The following is a 20,852-nucleotide window of genomic DNA, read 5'->3' on the forward strand; positions in this document are numbered from 1 at the left end:
CTATTTTAACTCAAAACTTATACTTTATTCCAAACTCTTATGTATCCTTTTTCTCTAAAAATGTATAGTTTTCTAGACATGCAGGGTAATTTTTCAAACAGGTCATGAGATTAAAATGTAGTGTGATATCTCAATTTTATAATGAGAGTCAATGGTATTTTCAATATAAAAATAGATTTATCTTATTTTAAAAATATTTATCTTATTGACAACTTTTTGCGGCCCATGTATGTTGTGACTTGGGATCTAACTTGAATTTTCTTAAAGAACAACTATTAGCATTTTCTCTAGGCATCTTTCATAGTTCCATTGTCTCATTTTTTATCATTGAAATCTCTCAATTTTACAGTGGCTTCCTGTTGGTTAGAAAGAGGGTGTTGTGTATGGATGATTTGTTTAAATTCTGTTTATGCTTATTTAACCTTGTTAGCCAAGATGAAAAATGTAGAAGAGGTGTCAGCCTGGGCATAAGAATTCCCCTATAGAAAATAGAAAAAAAAATAAAGAAGCAAAATTTATACTAAGCTATGTTTATGGTTTAAATGGTGAATATGTTTTGATTAAAAACCTATCATTAATCAGAAGAAGTGTTGTATTGGGCAGCAGCAACTGGCTAGAGAAATATTTTGATTTCTACTCTATTACCCCAAGCAAGACAAAGTGTTTGATCCAGCAGTATTTAAATCTCTATTCTTCTGACTAGGGCCTGTGAGGAAATAATTCAACAAGATAAACCCCCACTCCACAATAGAACAGATAAAGAGGATACTTAATTGATGCTTTTTACTCAATATTTCATCCTTTTTGGGCACATTACACATTTAAAAAGGTGAGAGAAGTGATGAGGACATGTGGAAACTTAGCTGTGTGGCTTATATTCCCTGGAGGTCTTAGTTCCATGAAAAGTTCTTTTGAACAACTGACGTGTGCTCCTGGCATCCTCTCATATTTCTTTGTACAGGTAAAACTTTGCTTTCTGAAAAAAAAGACAAGGCCTGGAGAACGTAGGTTTTTATAATTTGGTTGTCTACAGCTGGAATCTAGGATTGCAGAGGGGGTATAACTGTCAACATTGATTTATTTGGCAATTAAATGCATCCATTAGACCTTATAAAAAGTTGGCAAAAGGTTGGACTATAAATAAGGCATACTGCATTCTTTGACCTTTGGTGTCTAGGCGATGTTAGTAGCTAATACTATCAAATGACTAGTTTCATTTCAGCAGGCTGTCATGGAATGAATGAATGTAAATGCCACTTGGTTATGACTATCCGTGGACCTTAACAGAAGTCCCATTACTTTGCCAGGAAATGTAATAGCAAAAGTGAGACAACAGGAGAAAGAGAGAGATAGAGAAAGAGAGAGAGAAAAAGAGAAAGGTTGTCCTCATTTCTCCAAACTAACATTTTAAACAAGTATACATTTTCTTTTCAAGTTCACTTTTGTTAAGATGAATAGATAGGAAATAACTGTAGGGCAAAGCATGAAAAAAAATTTTCAGCCTCCTGATTTTCCTAAAGTGACATCATTAATGGTGACACATTGGTGTCTCTGTCTGCACATCCATTAGCCTCTCATCAGGCCATGAGGCAATTTCCTTTGTCTTTCATTATTCGTTTTACATGCCTGCCTTGCTCCATCACTCCTGGAGATCATTTACTACTTCTGGAATTAATAAGAGCTGGAAGTTTGAAGGCTTCTTGTAAATAGCAGTGCCATAGTGGAAGCAGGCAAGTATTCTGGTTTCAATCATTTGTACTTTCTTGGGAAAAAACCAGACTTCCTACCTTGTGGGGTAGGAAAGTCCCCACATCCTACCATATGAGGATGATTTCAGTCACTTACGGCAGAGAAAAGTCCAGGGATTTTTGTCTGTTTGACATTGTCTTAATACTTTGCACACAGGAGAGCAGTTTTGATGTTCTCCTTTTCCTGGTGACGTTTGAAGATCATCTATTACTACACTGAGCTCCTTACTGTTTGGAATTTGTCTCTGCATTTCCTACAGAAGTGGCTTTCAATCCTAACAGCACATTGTAATTATCTGGAAAGTTTTAAAAAAAGCTTTACTCCTAGAGATTCTGATTCAATTGGTCTGATCTGGAGCCCAGCTTGTGATTTCAGAACATGCCCAGCTGAGAGCTGAGTATATAGTGCAGCAAGGTTGCCTATGGTGTCTAGGACAGTTCTCTGTGAAGGGCGGGCAGTCTCCAGGAAATGACAGTTAAGCTGAACTGCGTTGATAGACACACGGGTTACACAGTGTCAGATAATTTTGGGTGAGGACATATCTGGACATATTCTCACTGCAAGCATCTTGTGGTGCCTTTGGCAGCTCATCATTTTTGGGTAAATCATAGGGGTCTAAGGGTTTCACCTTCGCTCAGCTGGTGACTCAGTTTGTTTTTGTTTTTGGCTGCCTTTGGGTGTTGTGCCTTAGTTTATTCATCAGCAAAATGGGGGTAATCAAAGTCTGAGGTTGTATTTCTGTTTGAAGCAAAAACTAGTAAATATTTGCCACAATGAGCTTTGTGTAAAATCATCAAATTACTGCTATGCAAATGCAGATGGAGTTTTGGAAGCAGAAGCAATAGGAATGTGGCTAGAGTCTTGTCTAACAGTAGCTGATCGGTGGTGCTCAGTGGTTCTCACCCACTCTTGGGTGGTTCTCACCCAATCTTGACATGGGTGGAACACGATCCTCCTATCAAATCTTGTCATCACGACATTTGCACCACTGAGGGAATGCCACAGCCTTCACTCACTGAGCATTAAAACTATCACATCTTCTTTGTATTAGCTGAAGGGGCCCTGGCTTCTAGACTTTTTCCATGAACTGGATGTGCTGTTGGCCACAACATCAGTGTGGGGGGATTGTGGTTCCCTGCTCTGACCACCAGCGCCATGGGAGCCCTGTGCACTCTGCTGGCATTACCTGCCCACATCTGCAAGGCTGCTCACACTGAGAGTCCCAGCTCTCAGCCTTGGGCCGAGAACCAGGCATGAAGTGGTTACTTGAGATCCTGAGCTGCAGATCCTGGTTTCCTGGGATGAACCCTTTTCTTCCTCTAATTCTTCATCTCTGGTTAGAATCTGGAGCTGTATGCTGTGCCTGTGCACATGGATTCCCTACTCCTCTGCCCTTCCTGTATCAGCCTGTGCGTTCCAACCTCTCCTGTGTTCCCTGACCACCTGCCTCCACCCTGAAGGCCTATCCAGCAGACCCTATGAGACCAGGATAGGCAGCTTCAAAAGGTAGCCATTGAGAATCTGCCCTAGTCTAGCAGAGGCTTAATGCCCCTTTCTCACATCTGACCTAAAGTCTTAATTGATATTTGGCACTGTTCCATAAATATGTCTCCCTAGAAATGGAAAATAGCTATTTCTCTCTTTTATAATAATTTTGCCATTAATGAAGCAATGGGCCCTCTCATCTTGGAATAAATCACCCCAGTGTTTTCAGTTTCTCTTAACAGTCTATGAGTTATCTCTCCTCATCTCCTCTCAGCCTAGAGTGTCAAGCCACACACGGTATCTTCAAAAAAGAGCAATCAAAGACAACTTATTTTGTGGGTGGAAAGTGAGGCACAGAGAGTTTCGATGACTTGTAACCATAACAAGCGAATGGGACTTGAAGTGAAGATTCTCACCTCCATAGAATGGGGGTGGGCAGAAGTGGTGGACAGGAAAAACGATGCAATAAAATGTATACTTAAGAAACTTGGGCTACAGAGACGAACAGATCTTCATGTTGTTCCAGTTTTCTTATTTATAAAATAACAGAACAAGAATACTTAGCCAATCAAGATGCTGTGTTGATTAAAAGAAATGTATGTGAAAAGGATTGGCATAGAGTTTGGTATCTAAGAGGCTCTCATTAAAAGCATACACACACACATGAACACACGTGTGCATGCAAGCATGAAGTTAGTAGCTTTGAGGGGTTCCTTTCCAAGGTGCAGCCATAACCCATAGGTCCCTGACATAGCTCCTGGTAGAATCTACCTCTGTAGGATACTTAAGTAGTCATTTATCTCAATGTTGGCCTTCATGCAGGGATGCATGTTCTGGAGAATGACCTATAGGAATCCCAAGAGGGGCTCTCAGGCTAGCAATGGATGTACTTCTGTCCTGCTGCATAACCAGAGGCAGAAGATAATCTAGATGGCAGCTCTAGTCTCTCCATACCTGTGATTCCTGAAATCTGTTGAAGTGTAAGGGGTTCAACAGTATCTGCTTCATTTTAATAAAATGAGGCAATGTTTATAAGTGAGACACAGCCCAGTGACTGGCACGTACTAAGTACCAACACATATTAGCAGTTCTTAGTAGTGGTAGTATTTTTAAATCCAAAGCTAGATTGGGTCAGAGTGCTTCCAGGTGTCCTTTCTCCAGCCTGGGGGACAAATAAATAGGCTCAAGATTAGGGCCCATCTATAGAAAGTCTACGCTCACCTATTGGCACCTGTGCCATATTTATTTATTTCTTTACTAATTAGTTCATTCAACACACATTTACTGAGCACTGATTGTATGTGTCCTCCTGTGCTCAGCACACAAACCTCTGATCTCTGATATTCATACAGGGCTGTGCCCTTGGCTAACACATGTAGTATTACATCAGGAAACCCCGCTTCTCAACACAGCCTCTCCATATGCCAGCTGGAAAGCTGGAGAGTTAGGGGGAGCTCTGATGATGGCCCTTGCATGCTAGAGTGTGGAATTTGGAGTCAGGCAAGTGTGTATTCTTTTTACAGATAAGGAAACAGTGGTCGGAGAGGGGAGTACTTTCTCAAGTTCAGAGAGTAATTTAGTGCTGTCTGAGGCTAGAACCTTGTTCCCTGATTAGTTTAGGAAACAAGGGCCGTTTCTACCAGACCAGTTGCCTCTGCATGAGAGTGGGATAACCTGTGTTTACATTTTCATCTACAGATAGGTGTTGTTTTCCTTTTGAAGAGCAGCATTTCAAGGTAAAATGAAGTAGCTCTTGAGTAAGTCTGACACAGTGGCTCTCATCTCTGGCTGTATGAGATCATCTTGACAGCATCTGAAAAAAAACTGATGTGGCAGCTCCACCCCAGACAATTAAAGAAATATTTGTGAGGGTGGAGCTGGGGCCTCCTATTGGTTTTTAAAGCTCCCCAGGTGTTTCTAATATACACCCAGGACTCCATAGTCTAATACACAATCAGTCCAATATACAGCATAATATACAGTCAGTGGTCTAGCGGGCAGTGCTTCCAAATTCTAATGCACATTTGAATCATCTAGGGATCTTGTTAAGCTGCAGATACTAATCCAGTGGTTTAAGTGCGGCCCCAGGGTCTTCATTTCCATCAAGCTTCCATGTGGTGTTAGTACTGCCAGTCTCTGGACCACACTTGGAGTAGCAGCTCCAGAAGGTACTCTGGGATTCTAGTCATCCACGTGGTCACTGCCTACTCTAGCCAGAGGCCTGGGCGTCACCTCTCTCCTTCATCCTCTCCTCATCTTCTCCCTTTGAAGCCCTTGGTCATTAGATCTTGTCAGTTCCATCCCACTGCTTCTAGGAGCTCCTCTCCTCTCCTAACGGACTGGCACAACATTTTCCTCCCTGTTCCCCACCATCACTCACTGCCCTGGCTGTGCTCTTTGCTAGACCGCCTCCTGAAGGCTTTCTTATTCCGTCTTCCCTCTGTCCAAGCTTTTATTTTGATTCTGTAGAAGGCTCTTTCACTCCGTGACCCGTCTCTTAAGAGACCACTGCATCCCGGGACCTGTTCTCTCCCTGCACTCATCCCCTATGACGATTGTCTAGGAACAGGGTGTCCCTCTGGTTGTTTCTGCGTTTCCAGCGCCCAGCTGAGCGCCCATCACTCTCAATAAATACTTGTTGATTTTAACAAACAAAACCCCAACACTGAAAGAGAAAGGCCAAACAGAGGCCTCAGCTACATTTCTTCCGATAAAAATGAACATTCCTTTGAGATTATGCATCCCGGGACCTGTTCTCTCCCTGCACTCATCCCCTATGACGATTGTCTAGGAACAGGGTGTCCCTCTGGTTGTTTCTGCGTTTCCAGCGCCCAGCTGAGCGCCCATCACTCTCAATAAATACTTGTTGATTTTAACAAACAAAACCCCAACACTGAAAGAGAAAGGCCAAACAGAGGCCTCAGCTACATTTCTTCCGATAAAAATGAACATTCCTTTGAGATTATGCATCAGGCTTTAACTTCCCACTCAGGAAAAAAAAAAAAAAAAAAAAAGTTGATCAAATTTAACAAAGTAAGTGGTTATTTCCTGTCTGAGTTGTGTAGCTGAATACAGGCTCAAAGCAGGCGACGGGACAGGAATGAGAGGATGGATGCTGGCAGGGGCTTGGAGGTCTGCTTTCAAATCTGGGCTTGTCCCAGCAGGGGGAAAGCCTGGAGACCGGGATAGGTTGGGGACTGCCGATGAGGAACCTCCCCGGTCCTGCAGACAGTCGGCAGCGCGGGGAGGCAGGCAGGAGTTGGTAGCGTGAACTAACTTGGCGCGGAGGGAGGTCCCGCACGCCGCAGCCGTTCAGGTTTCGCGTCTTGCGGGCGCCCACATGGGCCGCTGGCTTGCAGAAGGGGGCGGGGGAGAGGGAGGGCAGGTCCGGAGCCAAGCGGGTGGAGGAGGGGGGAGATCGAAGGAAATGAGACAACCTTTTCCTCCCACTGACTCGGGCTCCTCCAGCTTCTGCGGGGTTTGGCGCCGCCGCCCGTGAGCACCCAGGCCGGGACACGGCGGCACCTCTGCCGGGATTCCTTTCCTAGGTGCTGGTGCCGGCCCAAGCCCCGGGCAGCGCTTTGTCGCGTCCGCCCCTCAGTGATCAGCTCCGGGTCCCCCTGCTCGGCCCCGCGCGCCCCAAGCGCAGTCCCCGGAAGTGCGCGCCGGGGCCCCAGCAAAGGTAAGAGGCGCCCGAGAGCGCTCCCTGAACTCTGGGGCGCCCGGCATCCCCAGCGGGCTCCGGCTTCTCCGAAGCGCCCTCTTTTCGGAAACACCCAGAGCACTTCTGACCTGAAGCCGCTGCTTTGTTCCCAAGCCCCTGCCCAGGTGTTGTAGGCTGGGTCCCACAGGGAACTCTGCTTCCCAGCGCTTTCTTTTTTTGCCTCCTCTTCATCCCACTTTCCTGTTTCTTCTCTCGTCCCCCTGCTTCTTTCTGGATAGAACAACTCTCAACTCCCTGCCTCTGCAGCCCAGCTTCGGAAAGCAGGTCGTTCCCAATTCTAGCGCTTCTCTCCTGTGCCTCTGGGAGCTGGGCTGAGCCTGACTGCCTGCGGGGGAAGGACCTGCCAGAAATAAACGTACGTGCTGCACCGTGGACTATTTACCTGGTTTGTTTCGGAGGCAACCAACTCGCCGCGCGCATTTGGGGACCCCCAAGACCCCGAAAGCCGAGTGGATCAGGGAGTGAAAGGCTGTTGGCGCCCCCTAAAGTCCCAGTGGGACGCTTTGCTTTTGGAGAGGGGCGCGCAGACAGTCCACGCTGCTCTATCTGGGAGGTCTGCGTGGGGGTCCCCACCCCTACTATTGAGGGGTAAGGGGAGGTGTTGGCACGCAGTACGGAGCGCGTTGGGGCATGGAGGAAATGAGGATGTCCTGGAAGGAGAGGAGTGCCAACCACATCGTGCTGGCTTGCCATGTTGTTCTTATTAACTGCCTGAGTTCTCATAACAAGCCTATGTTTAGGGACTCTTACCCCTATTTCACAAACGGGCAAAATGAGATGGGGCCACACAGCTAGCTAGGAAAGGGCCCAGCCAGGATTTGGGTCCTAGCTGGTCTATACCACACACACATTTCAAGTCCAGCCCTACAGAAGATTCTTCTTTTTAGTCTGAGCAAGAACCGTCACCCCAACTCCCCCCCCACCTCCTTTCTCATGGTACAAGGGACCAGGCTTTTTCCGTTTTGACCTAATACACCTTGATTTTATTCAAACCCAAACTACTTATTATCTACTGTCCTCTGAGTTCAGCGGCAAGCACTGAGGTTTCACCTTTGAACCTTATTAATTCATCCTCCTCTTGTCATCCAGTCTGTCACGAAATGTGTAATACTGTTCAGAAGGCTGGCTTGAATCTCCTTTCCATAAAGGCAGTCAAGCGCAGTGGCTAAGAGCCCAGGCCCTGGAGTGAGAGCACCAGCTTGAATCCTGGCTGGTGCCTTTCTGTACCTTTCTGTAGCTGGATTTCCGCATCTGTAAAGCAGGGATGCTAGGGCTTAAAGTAATGGTTTTCAACTGGAATTTTGATTTTACTTCCCAAGTGACATCTAGCAATGTCTGGACACATATTTGGCTGTCATCATGTAAGTAAAAGAGGATCTTATTCATCTAGTGGGTAGAGGCCAGGGATGCTGCCAAATATCCTGTATAGCACAAGACATCTGCCCCCTCCCCCACTCCGCTTCCAAGATTTAAGAATTATCTAGCCTAAAATGTTAATAGTGCTGAGGTTGAGAAGCCCAGGTTTAATGTATCACTTCATGAAGAGTGCCATTATTTCCAGCTGTCATCCTTTTATCTGCTCTAGTTTGGCTGATGATACCAGTCTCTGTCCCAGTCTTTCCCTCCATTCCAGTGCCAGAATTCTGTTGCCAAATCCACAGCAGGTCATGCTGCTATATTGCCTTAGCACCCTTGCTAGTCCCCTATTGCTAACAGAAGGGATGGGAATTGAGAATCTGCAGGTGTTTTACAAGCACTGAAGGTAATTCCTCTGCATGTTAAAGTTTGAAAATCACTGTCTTTACAGAATAAAATGTAACCCCCGACCTTGTACACATGGCTCTTCACAACTGGCCTCACCTTATGCCACTTCCTCAATGTTCCTGACATTCCCCCAACCCACTATTCTTTTGGTATTCTAGGTCCTGACTTTTTGGAATGCCCTTCTTCCTCCTTGGCTGGCAATCAATCTTTGAGACTAGAAGTTAAGTCACCTTTTGGGTGAAGCATCATTCTTCAGTTCCTACAGACCGTTTTGTTGCTCCCTGCCCTGCCCCAGGTTGGGGGAAAGCCTCAGCCTCAGCCTCAGCCTCCCCTCTCCCCTCCTTTTTTTTAAAAAAAATAAATATGTGTCTCTTATAGTATTTTGTTTATCTCTCCCCTGGTCTTACATACTTAGAATCTAGCTCAGTGCCGTCGATGCTCACAGTGATGGTTTCAGGCTTTGGCGTTAGGCTTCTTGCATTCAAATCTCAGTTCTGCCACTTATTAACTCTGTTAAAAGTTAATTACTTGACCTTGGTCAAGTTGACTCAGTCTCTCAAAGTCTTCTTGGTAAGAAGAAATAGTATACCTTCTCTGCGGACTAGTATGACTAACTAATGGAATAATAATCATTCATCTTAATACTGAGTGCCTACCTAATTCCAGGACATGGTTCAAGTTTAGCATTTTATATGTTTTTACTCATTTAAACCCTATAATGTCCTTTACAGTTACTACTGGTATTGCCCTATTTTCCAGACAAAGAAACAGAGGAACAGAGAGGCTAAGCACTTTCCCCAGAGTCATGGAGCTAATGAGCGGTAGGGCCAAGATTCACGCAGACATCTGGATTTCAAAACACATACTCTTTACACTATGTGGGTAAAGGGCTTAGCCCAGTGCTTGGCATATAATAAGTGCTCAGTTAATGTGAGATAAGGTTTGTTAAGTGCATTAATGAGAGCCTAAGTCCATTGGGTTTTCCACCTGCATCATACTTGTGATTTAAGACTATGCCATCATTTTTACAACTTTTGCTCCTTTCCTTGACTCCTTGCCCTGCCCCCAGCCACAGAGGGGCAGGACATTGGGGTTAGTTCCTAGCACCACTGATCTTGATGCTAAATTGAGCCAATGTACATAGTCAGGGCTAGAAGAGGATTAACTTTTTTGGGATGGGGGGATGGAGTCAACACACACCTGCCTGGAGGAGAGAGGTGCAGACTTGGGGTCAAAAACTCTGTGACCTCAGCTTTGTCCTTACTGAGCATGTGCCCTTTGCAGTGTGCACCTAGCATATAAATATTGGTGAAACCAATTGATGGATGAGGGATAGATGAATAAATGCCACCAGCTGAGTCTCCCACATTATACTTGATCAGATGCAAAGTACACCTTCTCTCCATGTATTGTAAGGCTCATTTATCTATTGAAGGTAAAACTGGCTAAGGGAATTTAATGACCCATATGGGGTGTTGGAGAAGCAGATTTGGAGCCACTCACTGACTCTGGGTAAGTTGTGTTTGACACTGGATACTTGGTTACAACTGATCACTAAACTAACTTGGAATCTTCTATTGCTTCTAATGCAGCCTTGGCTTTGAAAACCGAGCCCACTTGCTAGTCCCTGGGCCACTTGCTCTGTGGGCTAGACTGCCTTACACAAATACCTGCACATTTGTGTACTCTGGCTTCCTCCACAGCTGTCCTGCACAGCTGTAATCCCCCTGAGTTTGCTTGTTTTGGCAGGTTGTCTCCAAAACTTCAGTGGGATGAGGTCACCTAACGTGGCACGTGTAAAGCCTTGTGGATTTTTTAGGGGCCAGGGAAACATTCTAGTAAGTGCTGCTTTTGAGGGTGGAGTAGGGTGAGAACTTTCCTATCCATTGACATCCAAGACTCTTCAGATCCCCATGGTGGGGTCCTCAAACCCCTTGGCTGGTCCCTGGCCTGTTAGGAACAGGGCCATCACCTGAGCTCTGCCTCCTGTCAGATCAACGGCTGCATTAGATTCTCATAGGAGCATGAACCCTATTGCAAACCGCATGTGCAAAGGATCTAGTTTGTGCACTCCTTATGAGAATCTAATGTTTGATGATCTGAGGTGGAACAGTTTCATCCTGAAACCATCTCCCCTTATCCGTGGAAAAATTGTCTTTTAGGAAACTGGTCCCTGGAACCAAAAAGGTTGGGAACCGCTGCCCTATAGCACTGCCTTCCCCTTCCCACACCAGACTCGTACTGTCTCCTGGCATTATCCCCTTTCCTAGGTTACTAGCTGGCTGACCTGAGAAACAAATTCCTGTAGGATATTAATGACTTGAGTGAAAGTTAGACCCAAGATCTTTGGGCATCACTTGTATTTATACTGAGGCTTTTATAGCTTGGCACAGAAGATAAACTAGCCCAGGGTAGAAAGGTCAGGGGAATGTCAGGCTTGGTGCCAGGTCTTGAGGCCTCTGATGTCACACTTTGTTGGCTGCCACTTTGGGTAGCACCTCTTAACTGACCTGCAGCAGACTTTCTAATGAAGCTGGCCCCTGCTTTGTGTGTCTAGTTCTAGGGAGATACACTTTGCCCTGTTTACGTCTTGAGCTGTATTCTCTGTGAAATGCACTCTGTTGTTTGACTCTGTGTGAAACCCTGTTTAGTGCTGTAAAGGGCATTTGGTCTCAGACTAGAGTGGTGGCAGAACCTTGAGGTATTAGCGTGGACTTGGAATACACGTGCAATACGTAGCTCTGTGCAGGTGCCAGAGACACAAAGATGAAGACCTGGTTTGTACCATCAAGATTGCAGTCCATGACATATGATGAACATGTGAATAGATCATCAGAGTGTGTTAAATAGAATAAGAGATCTGAGCAGCGAACTGGGAGCTCAAAGGAACCAGCACCCGTCTCTACTAGAAGAGTTAGGAAAGGCATCAGAGAGAAGAGGATGTTTGAGCTTGGCCTTAACGTGTAGGCGGGAGCTTGGCGGGTTTGAAGGGACTGGTGATTAAAGAGCATTACAGATAGGAAACAGCATGTGTAAGAGTCAAGAAAGGGCCTGGAAGACATGTAGGCATATGGTGGGGACTGGAGGGTGGAGATGGGACTGGGGAGGTGACTTTGACATTTTACCAGTGCAGCAGTATGTCTCTGTACTGTTTTGAGACAATGGAGTGGGCATTTAAAGCTCAGGTTTGCTGAGCTCTTTGAATAGTGGCTCTGCCTCTTGTCTCTGCTGGCCTTGTTTCCTCCTGGGGCAGTGGAACCAGAGCCCATGGGTCAGGGAGGGACACTGTCTCTAGTAAGCAAAGAAATCACAATCAAAAACAAAGCTGAGCTGGGAGATTGTGGGTAGTTGTTTTGTTTTCTTTTCAAAGTCCTAGCTGATGAGCTATGTGAGTGGCCCTTCCAGAGTCTGGGTTTTACCTTTAGAGCATCCAAAAGTCTGTATAAATTGCTAAGCAATTGCTAAATTTCTCCAGACTTAGAAAGGGATGGAGAAACAGAGGGAAGGAAGGGGAGGTGGGAGAGAGAGAGAGAGAGAGAGAGAGAGAGATTGAGTTTTGATGCTAAAGTTTGTTTCACATAAAATCCAGCCTGTGATCCAGCAGATCAACAGCTATTAGGATTGACACATTTCCTGGGAATTGCATTCCCATTTGCAGTCTCTCTTTGAGCCCAAAGCCATTTGCATGTGCTGATTGCATTGAGCTCCCCACAGAGGATGGGTGCATATGCTTATTGATTAGACAATTGATGTAGGTCCTTCTATAGGTCATCCCCAGGCTTTACTCATTTATTCGCCACTTAGTGACCCCCTGACACATAGGAGGCACTTAGTAAGTGATAGATGAGTGAATGAATGCTCTAGCATGGACGTCCCATTCCTGGACCTCAAGATGCTCATGGTCTGAAGGAAGAGATAGACAAAAAAACAGACAACACAGTATGGTGGATTAGTGCCATGACAGAGAAGATATGAGTAGAGAAGAAGACTCAATCCAGCCAGGGATCAGGGAATGGAGACAGGGAGAAGAATCCTCTCTTCTGGGGACCGTCCTTCCTCCAGTGAAGTGGTCCCAGGAGTGGTTCCTAGAGATCAATTATAACCTGGGGTGAGTGCCAGGCACTGTGCTAGGGGCTTTAGCTGCCTTTATTGCATGGATCCTGACAAACATCCTCTGAGGTCTGTATTACAGGAGGAATCAGGGTCATACCAACAACTAAAAGGCAGAGCCAGGATCAAGTCCAGGGCACCAAACTCTGAGCCCTTTATCCCGCTCCAGATAGTCTCCAGAGAGCTGTTATCACCAAAGATACTTTTAGAAAATCTGTTTTCGAAAAAGAAGGTGAAAGAGTGTGGGCTGCTGTGGTTGGGATAGGAATGGCCATTTCCTCCCTGCTTTTCCACCTTTCCTTCTCCCCGTCCTGGCGTCTGAGGCTGTGCCTGGGGGCAGTGAGACACTCTTTGTTCTGGGGTTCAAAAACTCTCTTCCTCCTCTTGCCCCCTCTTTGATCACCAAGGCAGCCTGCACTTTGCCCTCCATGGTGAGAGGAGGGGGAAATGCTGCTTAGTAGAGAAGCAACCATAAACTTGCAAGGAAAAGAAGACTTTTTACAAAACACCTGCTGTAATTTAAGCCTCTCCCCTTTTGCCTTGCCCCCTCCTGCCCTTGTCATTCAGATGGGGCCGGCGGTAGCTGCAGGGAACAGACTTCAGGGGATCTTGTTTCTGCAAGGGGACTTCGATCAAAAGGGCTGCCTAAAGCTGTCTTTCTCTGGGCACCTCCACAAACATGCTCATCTTGTCAAGACAAGACAGGCCATGGCAGCCCATGGGAGGAGGCGGGTAGGGCCTGTTACTGGAAGAAGCGTGCATTTCTTTCCTGAGTTCCCCCATCCTGAGTGCCACTTGGCCAAGCAACCTCTGACAGTGGCATCCTTTGCTGCACTGAGATGTCTCTATGAACCTGAGAGTGGGCGGAATGAGCACTGGAAGAAAGTCAGCAATGCCATTTACTTGCTATGAGGCCTCGGTCCTTTAATCTCCTAGTGGGTCAGTCACACAGGGCAGGAATGGTTGGCCTGGACATTCTCCAGTGTTAGACCCTGCTGCATGTCAAAAGCAGGATGCACTGTAGGATCTCGTGGAACTTCAGAAGACAATGACTTGGGCATTTAGTCTGAAAAAGACACACATGAAAGTAAAAGTGTTCCTGTGGGTATGCTAATGTGCTCACAGAGACAGCTTGGTGGCCTTGGTGTGTCTGCTCAGCTCAAGCTGCCAACACTTACTGACACCCTTGTGTGCCAGGTGTACTTCCAGGCTCTGGAAACAGGGATGAACAAGATACTGTTTGTGCCCAAGGAGCTCAGCAATCCAGTGTGGAGACAGACGAGGAAATCAGAGATAGTAATGCAATGTTTTGCTCTCCATCTCTCATTACAGTAAGCTCTCTGAAATCAGGACATATGTCTTGTTGATTCCCAAATCACCAGAGCCTACTGTAAACTGGCCTATGGTAGATGCTCAATCAGTGAATGTTGTACTACCCTAAAGTACCACACTAGAGGCAATCACAGGGTGCTATGTGCACCCACAGGAGGGACATCTGAACTCAGCTTGGAGAGCAGGTGAGTCCAAGACAACATTCATCAAAGAGGCTGAGATGGGGCATCCAGGCTGCTGAGAGGAGAAGTGGAGCCTAGGCAGACTGGCCGGTGAGAAGTCCAGCATGTCCAGGTGAGCAGGCCAGGGCTGCTTCAAGGAGGGAAGGCAGATAGGCATGGCTGGGGACAAAGGAAGTCAGCCTGTGAAGGGGGCAAGGTAATCACATCTGGATTTGCTAGAGAATTGGGATTTTACTTTGAAGATAGTGGGGAGCTACTGCAGGATTTCACACAGAGGAGAGACTGGGTCAAAGTTTTGTTCTAATACTGTTCTGGCAATAGAGTAAATATTGGAGAAGAATAAGATAGGTGGCAAGAAGACCAGTTAGCATGTTATTGCAGTTGAGGGGATGAAAAAGCCTGGGATTTGGAGTCAGATACATCTCAGCCTCCTTCCCAGCCACACTCCCTATAACTTGGGCTGTTTAGCAAATGTCTCTGAGCCTCTGTCTTATCTGAAAACAGTGGACTCTATTTCCTCCCTTATGGATGGCATGCATGGTAGTCAGGGTTACATACAATGAAGTATGCGAAATGTCTACTACAGTGGTTTATTTGTAATTGGCAAGTCATACTAGTGGCCAGTATTATTTTTAATATTGTTGTGACTTACTGTCATCTAGGTGAGAAATAATGAGTTTCTAATAAGACACTGGTAACTAGGGTGGAGAATTGGGCAGACTCAAGAAAGCCTTTGGCAATAAAGTTGGCATGATTTGGTGACTGACTGAATGGTGGAGTAAGGGAGGGTCAGGAGTCTAGGATGATTCTGACATTTTGGCCTGGCAGCCAGTGGGAAGGATAGTGGGGCTATTCATTAGAAGAGAGAAGGGACGGGGAGGAGGGAGCAGCATTTATAGGAAGGATGATGAACTCAGTTTCAGATATGCTGAGTTTGAAGTATTAAGATAGTCAGGGAGAGATGACTAACGGGCAGATGTTTTCTAGGTTTGACATTCAGGAGAAAAGTCTTCAAGATTTACAAGAAAGCTAACTTTTTTTTTTTTTTTTTAAGAGACAGAGTCTCACTTTGTGCCCAGGCTGGCATGCAGCAGCACAATCATAGCTCACTGCAGTCTTGAACTTGAACCCCTGGGCTCAGGCAATCCTCCTGATTCAGCCTCCTGAGTAGCTGGGACTACAGTCATATGCCACTATGTCCAGCTAATTTGTAACACTTTTTGTAGAGCAGGGTCTCACTATGTTGACCAGGCTGGTTTTGAACTCCTGGCCTCAAGCGATCCTCCTGCCTCAGTCCCCCAAAGTGCCAGAATTACAGGCATGAGCTACTGTGCCCGGCCCACAAACAAACTTTAACCAAAGGTATTGAAGTCATGGCATGGATCAGTTGCTTACAGAGGGTTATGGAGTATGGAAAGAGGAATTATAATAGCTAATGTTTATTAAGTATATACTGTATGTTCTAAACACTTTATGTGTATTAATCCTCTCAACAACCATTGTTAGGAAGGACTACTATTGTTTTACCTATTTTACAGCTGAGTAAACCTAGGCACAGAGATGGTAAGTAATTTTCCCAAGGTCACACAGCTATAAGTCATGGACCCAGGATTTTAAGTCAGCTATCAGGATGCCAGGCCTGTGCCAGATTGCTTCCGAGAGTGGCGGTACTAGGGCACGACACTGACCTCAGGGAAGGAAGGAGAGAACCCAGTGAAGTCAACAGGGAAGGGGATGTGCAGAAAGGCAGGAGGAAATGGGAGACTGGGATGCGAAAGAGGAGAGTTTTCAGGAGAGGGGGATCAACAGCTTCAAATGATATGGAAGAATGAGAGATCTGAAATGTCCATGGATTTGGAAATTCCAAAGCTATTGACGACTTGGTGAGAGGAGTCTAACAGATGAGGGGAGTCTAACAGATGAGAGGAGCTAATGAACAAATGTGAGGTGAGGAAGTGGACATACCAAACTTTAGCAATTGTTTTTCGAAGCTTGTCTATGAAAGTAACATGCGAGAAAAGACAGCAGCTAGAGGTATTAGGTAGAGACAGTGTTTTAAAGATGGAAAAGACCAGCACTTTTTTTTTTTTTTTTTTTTTTTTGAGACAGAGTCTTGCTCTGTCTCCCAGGCTGGAATGCGTGGCGCGATCTTGGCTCACTGCAACCTCTGCCTCCTGGGTTCAAGTGACTATCCTGCCTCAGCATCCCAAGTAGCTGGGATTACAGACACACGCTACTATGCCCGGCTAATTTTTTGTATTTTTAGTAAAGACAGCATTTCACCATGCTGGCCAGGCTGGTCTCAAACTCCTGACTTCGTGATCTGCCCTCCTTGGCCTCCCAAAGTGCTGGGATTACAGGCATGAGCCACCGTGCCTGCTTGAACAGCACATATTATAGAGTGGCCACAAATGGACTATGCACGCTGGGAGAGGTGTCTCCATGTTCGCTTCTGTTTTCCACACAGATTTCTAATATTTCTCTTCATATTCTGGATGGCTTCCATGTTGATAGTTGGACATCATTAAAGAAATTCTGGATAGGTGTTTCAGGTCTTCAGCTTTTATTAGGTGGAGCAGAGAAAATTTCTTTCACAATGCCCAGTGGTGACTTATCACTTGTTGTTAAGTCCAGACCATGTCAAATTCAGGTGCGTTGAGTATATCATCCACACAATTTGCCTTCAAAGTATTCTTCAATAGAGCATGATGTGCTGAAGCTCCACTTCAGGCATGGGGAATTGGCATCTGCTGTGTAGATACCTGGAGGGAAGGATGGCAGCAGCACCAAGGTTTTAGGAGGAAGGAAGAGGACCTAGAGCATAGTGGGTTTGTGGGGAGGAGACACCAGCTTTGGTCTGGAGAAGAGACACCTGCTTCTCTGAGCAAAGGGAAATGTAGTTGGGGATGAAGGCAAATATATGAGAGAAGACAGAGAGTTGTTTAGATCTTGTAGGAAATGAAAGGTCCATTATAAGATTTGCTGGACAGCCCTCTGCTTGGAATAAGAGTGACAACCCTCTGCTTGGAATGACCCTAGAGGATTTGACCACTGCCATTTAAGTTCTTAATGGAAAAATAGGGGCATTTCCTATGAATTCTTTGTTACCAGGCTTAGAGGCTGCATCCCAGAGCCTCCCAGAAGCCATCCCAGAAGATGTTTTTATCTGGGGGCAAAGACAATCTCTGTTTTCATACCTAAGATTCTTTTGTTCAGACCAGAGGCAGATACCATAGAGGGTTAAAAGCTTGACTTAAACAAGAAATTCAGCTTTGCTTTGGTTCATGTTCGTGATGCTGACATCCCTGAGGCTCAGGGCTGGAATTAGAGTTTGGCTGTCAACTTCAAATATTTGTGTTGGTTGAAATGGCATCTTTGCTCTTCTTGGAAACATCTCAGTGAAATGCACACACCTTCACAGAGGGCCTTTATGGAAAGCACTCTCCCAAAGGGCACCATCCTGAATCCAAAAGGCCACACGGGAAATGGCCTTGGGGTATTTTTCTTTCCCCACACAAAGCAGCAGCTCAGCTGAATTATTTGTTTGATCTTGAGCCTTCAGGTATCAGGAAAAGTAAACAGTGCATCATTCAAGAGTCACATTTCCAGCTTGAAGGTTCCCTGGAGGACAGCTTGAAGGTACTGGAGGACACTGTAGGAGGCAAGGAAGGCATCATCCCTGCCAGACCCCTCCCCACTCTCCTCCTAGCCAGGTCTCTCACCTGGATGTGGGCATGTGCAGAGTCCCTTTGGCTGGGTGTGGGTGTGATGGACAGACAGGGCACTCTCCTTAGGGACTCTTTCTTCCATCAGAGGGAAGAAGCTGCAGGTGTTTCGCCCCATTTTTCCTCAGTAGACAAGGAGTGGTGGAAGTGCTTCCCCAGGAAGGTGTGGCTGGGATGCTGTGTGGCTCCGCACAAATGTGGTTCAGTGAAGTTACATAATCCCGTACTTGGCTTTGTTCTTATTCCACTGGGTCTGAATTTTCTGCCATGAAAAAGACCTATGTACATGTTCCACACTGATTCCCACAAATGAGTGCACAGGGCTGTATACATGTGTCAGATATCCACATCTAAGCTATCACTGGTGCTTCTGCCCATCCAACCTTCTGGATTGTGGCAGGGTGCAAAAGGGTTTGGGAGGCAGTACCCTGTGTGCCCATAAAGCAACAGCTGTGATACCTTAGATTATCTTTCAGTTGTATTTGATTTATTAGTAAAATATATATATATATATAGTTTTAATTTAGCCAGTCATCAGTTCATTTAATAATTTGAACAACTATGTGGCTGGCTCAAGGCTAGGTGATGGTAAAGTGAAGGTGATTCTGACAGTCTTAGTTCCTGCCTTCTCGGGGCTCACAGTTATTAGGGGATGGGCATTCAAGAAGTAAATACACAGATAAAAATACATGATGATTGCAAACTGGTAACTGCTATCCTGGACAAGAACAGAGTGCTCTAGGAGGGAATGAGAGAGGTTTAGCTTGGGGGTGTCCAGTAAAGAAGAAAGATCTGTAGACGCATATTCACTCTCTACAACATGCTGTCTATTGAAGGGATGTCACAGGGTGCTAAGGGAGCTCTAAGGAAGAAGTGCCTGACCCTTGAATAGGGCTGAAAGGCTTTGGAGGGAAGGGACATTTAGACATAATCTTGAAGAATATGTGAAATTTTTTCATGCGGAAAGAGAGTAGAAATGTTACAGGTGGAGGCAACACATGGTGTTTGGGGGGACTCAGTCAGCAAGAGTGGGACATAGGGGAGTGGCAAGAAATGAGCAAGGAGGCCAGGCAGGGTGGCTCACGCCTGTAATCTCAGCACTCTGGGAGGTCAAGGCAGGCAGATTGCTTGAGCCCAGGAGTTCAACACCAGCCAGGCCAACATGGCAAAACCTCATCTCTACCAAAAATAACAAAAAAATTAGCCAGGCATGGTGGTGTGAGCCTGTAATTCTAGCTGTTTGGGAGGCTGAAGTGGGAGAATCCCTTGAGCACAGTAGAGCTGGTGGTGAGCCAAGATCACGCTTCTGCATTACAGCCTGAGCGACAGAATGGGACCCTGTCTCAAAAATAAATAAATAAAAGAGAAATGAGCCAGGAAAGAAAGACAGGCAAGGGCCAACTACTCAATGTAGGTTTTGTATGAGAGGCAAGCCACTGAAGGGAATGGCAACTTACCAAGGGCCTGGTAGACTTTTTCTGTAAAGGATCAGATAGTAAGTATTCTAAGCTTTGTGGACCTATAGTCTGTCATAGCTATTCACCTCTGCCACTATAGTGCAAAAGCAGCCACAGACAATATGCAAATGAGTGAGTGTGGCTATGTGATAATAAAACTTTATAAACAAAAACAGGCAGTGGGCTGGATTTACCCATGAGCAGTAGTTTACCAGCCCCTGCTCCAGAGTGATAATTCTGGTGGGTGACTCTCTGAATGCTGAATTGGAGGATGGGGAGAGAATGGAGGTAGGGAGCCAGTTAGGAGCTATTGCTTTAATTCAGGGAACTTAAGGAAGGGACGATGGGGAGAAATGGTTTGTGGTGTGCTCCAAAGTAAAAATGACAGGACTGCAGAACAATTTGATGAGAACATGTCTAGTTGCTTCTTTAATGCTTAGTGGACTGATTCTTCCAGAGAAGGAAAAAAAAGTCTTGGGTATTCTGGGTGTGTGACTCAGAATCATGCGCACATCTGGGAGGTCACCTGCTGGTCACTAGACATCGTGCTTGGTGCATTACATATATTATCTCCTTGTTAAGCATAATTCTTAAGAATTCTTTAGAATGTTACGTTGTATTTCCTATTTCAAATTGAAGTTTGAAAATTGAAAGTCATTTGCCTAAAGCCATATAGCTGGTAAATGGAGCTAAGATTTAACCCGGGTCTTGTGTCAAAGCCTGTACCATTCCTGAGATGCAGAATCTTTTCTCCTCACCTGGTGGGTGGCATGAAGCTCCATCTATGAACCTGTGCAGCTCCCTTCTTTCCCCTCTGTTCCTTCTGAGACCCATCCAGCAAGGAGGACAAGGGAATGCACATAGGGAAGACAAATACCAAAGTCGGCTGCAAGTGTTAATCTGTTTTAACTGCCAGCCTGTGTGCATTTCCTAGGGTTCCTATAATAAAATATCACAAAGTGGGTGGCTTAGAATTAGAATAATAGAAATGTATCGTCTCATGGTTCTGGAGGCCAGAAGGCCAAAATCAGGATGTCAGCAGGGCCATGCCCTCTCTGAAGGCTCTAGGGAAAGATCTGTCCCAGGGTTCTCCCATGGCTTCTGGTAGGCTTAGGTGTTTTTTTTTTGGCCTGTTGATGGCTGTCTTCTGTGTCTTTTCACATCATCTTCGCTGTGTGTGTGTCTGTGTCCAAATTTCCTTTTTATAAGAACACCAGTTATATTGGGTTGAGGCCCGCCCTAATGCCTTTGTCTTAATTTGGTTAAATCTGTAAAGACCCTATTTCCAAATAATGACACATTTTGAGGTGTTGGAAGTTAGGAG

General features: G+C 45.7%; 1 protein-coding gene across 7 annotated transcripts in view; it reads left to right on the forward strand.

Annotated features, from left to right (window-relative positions):
• The window catches only part of EVA1A (eva-1 homolog A, regulator of programmed cell death), a 154,473-nt gene that overhangs the window by 80,392 nt on the left and 53,229 nt on the right, over nt 1–20,852 (forward strand). Inside the window, exons 1-2 of one of the 7 annotated variants that reach the window (XM_054474883.2) lie at nt 6,278–6,366; nt 6,703–6,916. The exons of 2 other annotated variants lie outside the window; for them this stretch is intronic. In XM_054474883.2, the coding sequence (XP_054330858.1) occupies nt 6,343–6,366; nt 6,703–6,916 (238 nt within the window). In that variant the 5' untranslated portion in view covers nt 6,278–6,342. Of the gene's footprint in view, nt 1–6,277; nt 6,367–6,399; nt 6,551–6,702; nt 6,917–20,852 lie in introns of those variants that run through there. 4 more of the 7 variants (XM_054474884.2, XM_063648577.1, XM_054474885.2 and 1 more) reach the window with 4 other exon arrangements.

Source organism: Pongo pygmaeus, chromosome 12 (genome assembly GCF_028885625.2).
Source record: "Pongo pygmaeus isolate AG05252 chromosome 12, NHGRI_mPonPyg2-v2.0_pri, whole genome shotgun sequence".
NCBI lineage: Eukaryota > Metazoa > Chordata > Mammalia > Primates > Hominidae > Pongo > Pongo pygmaeus.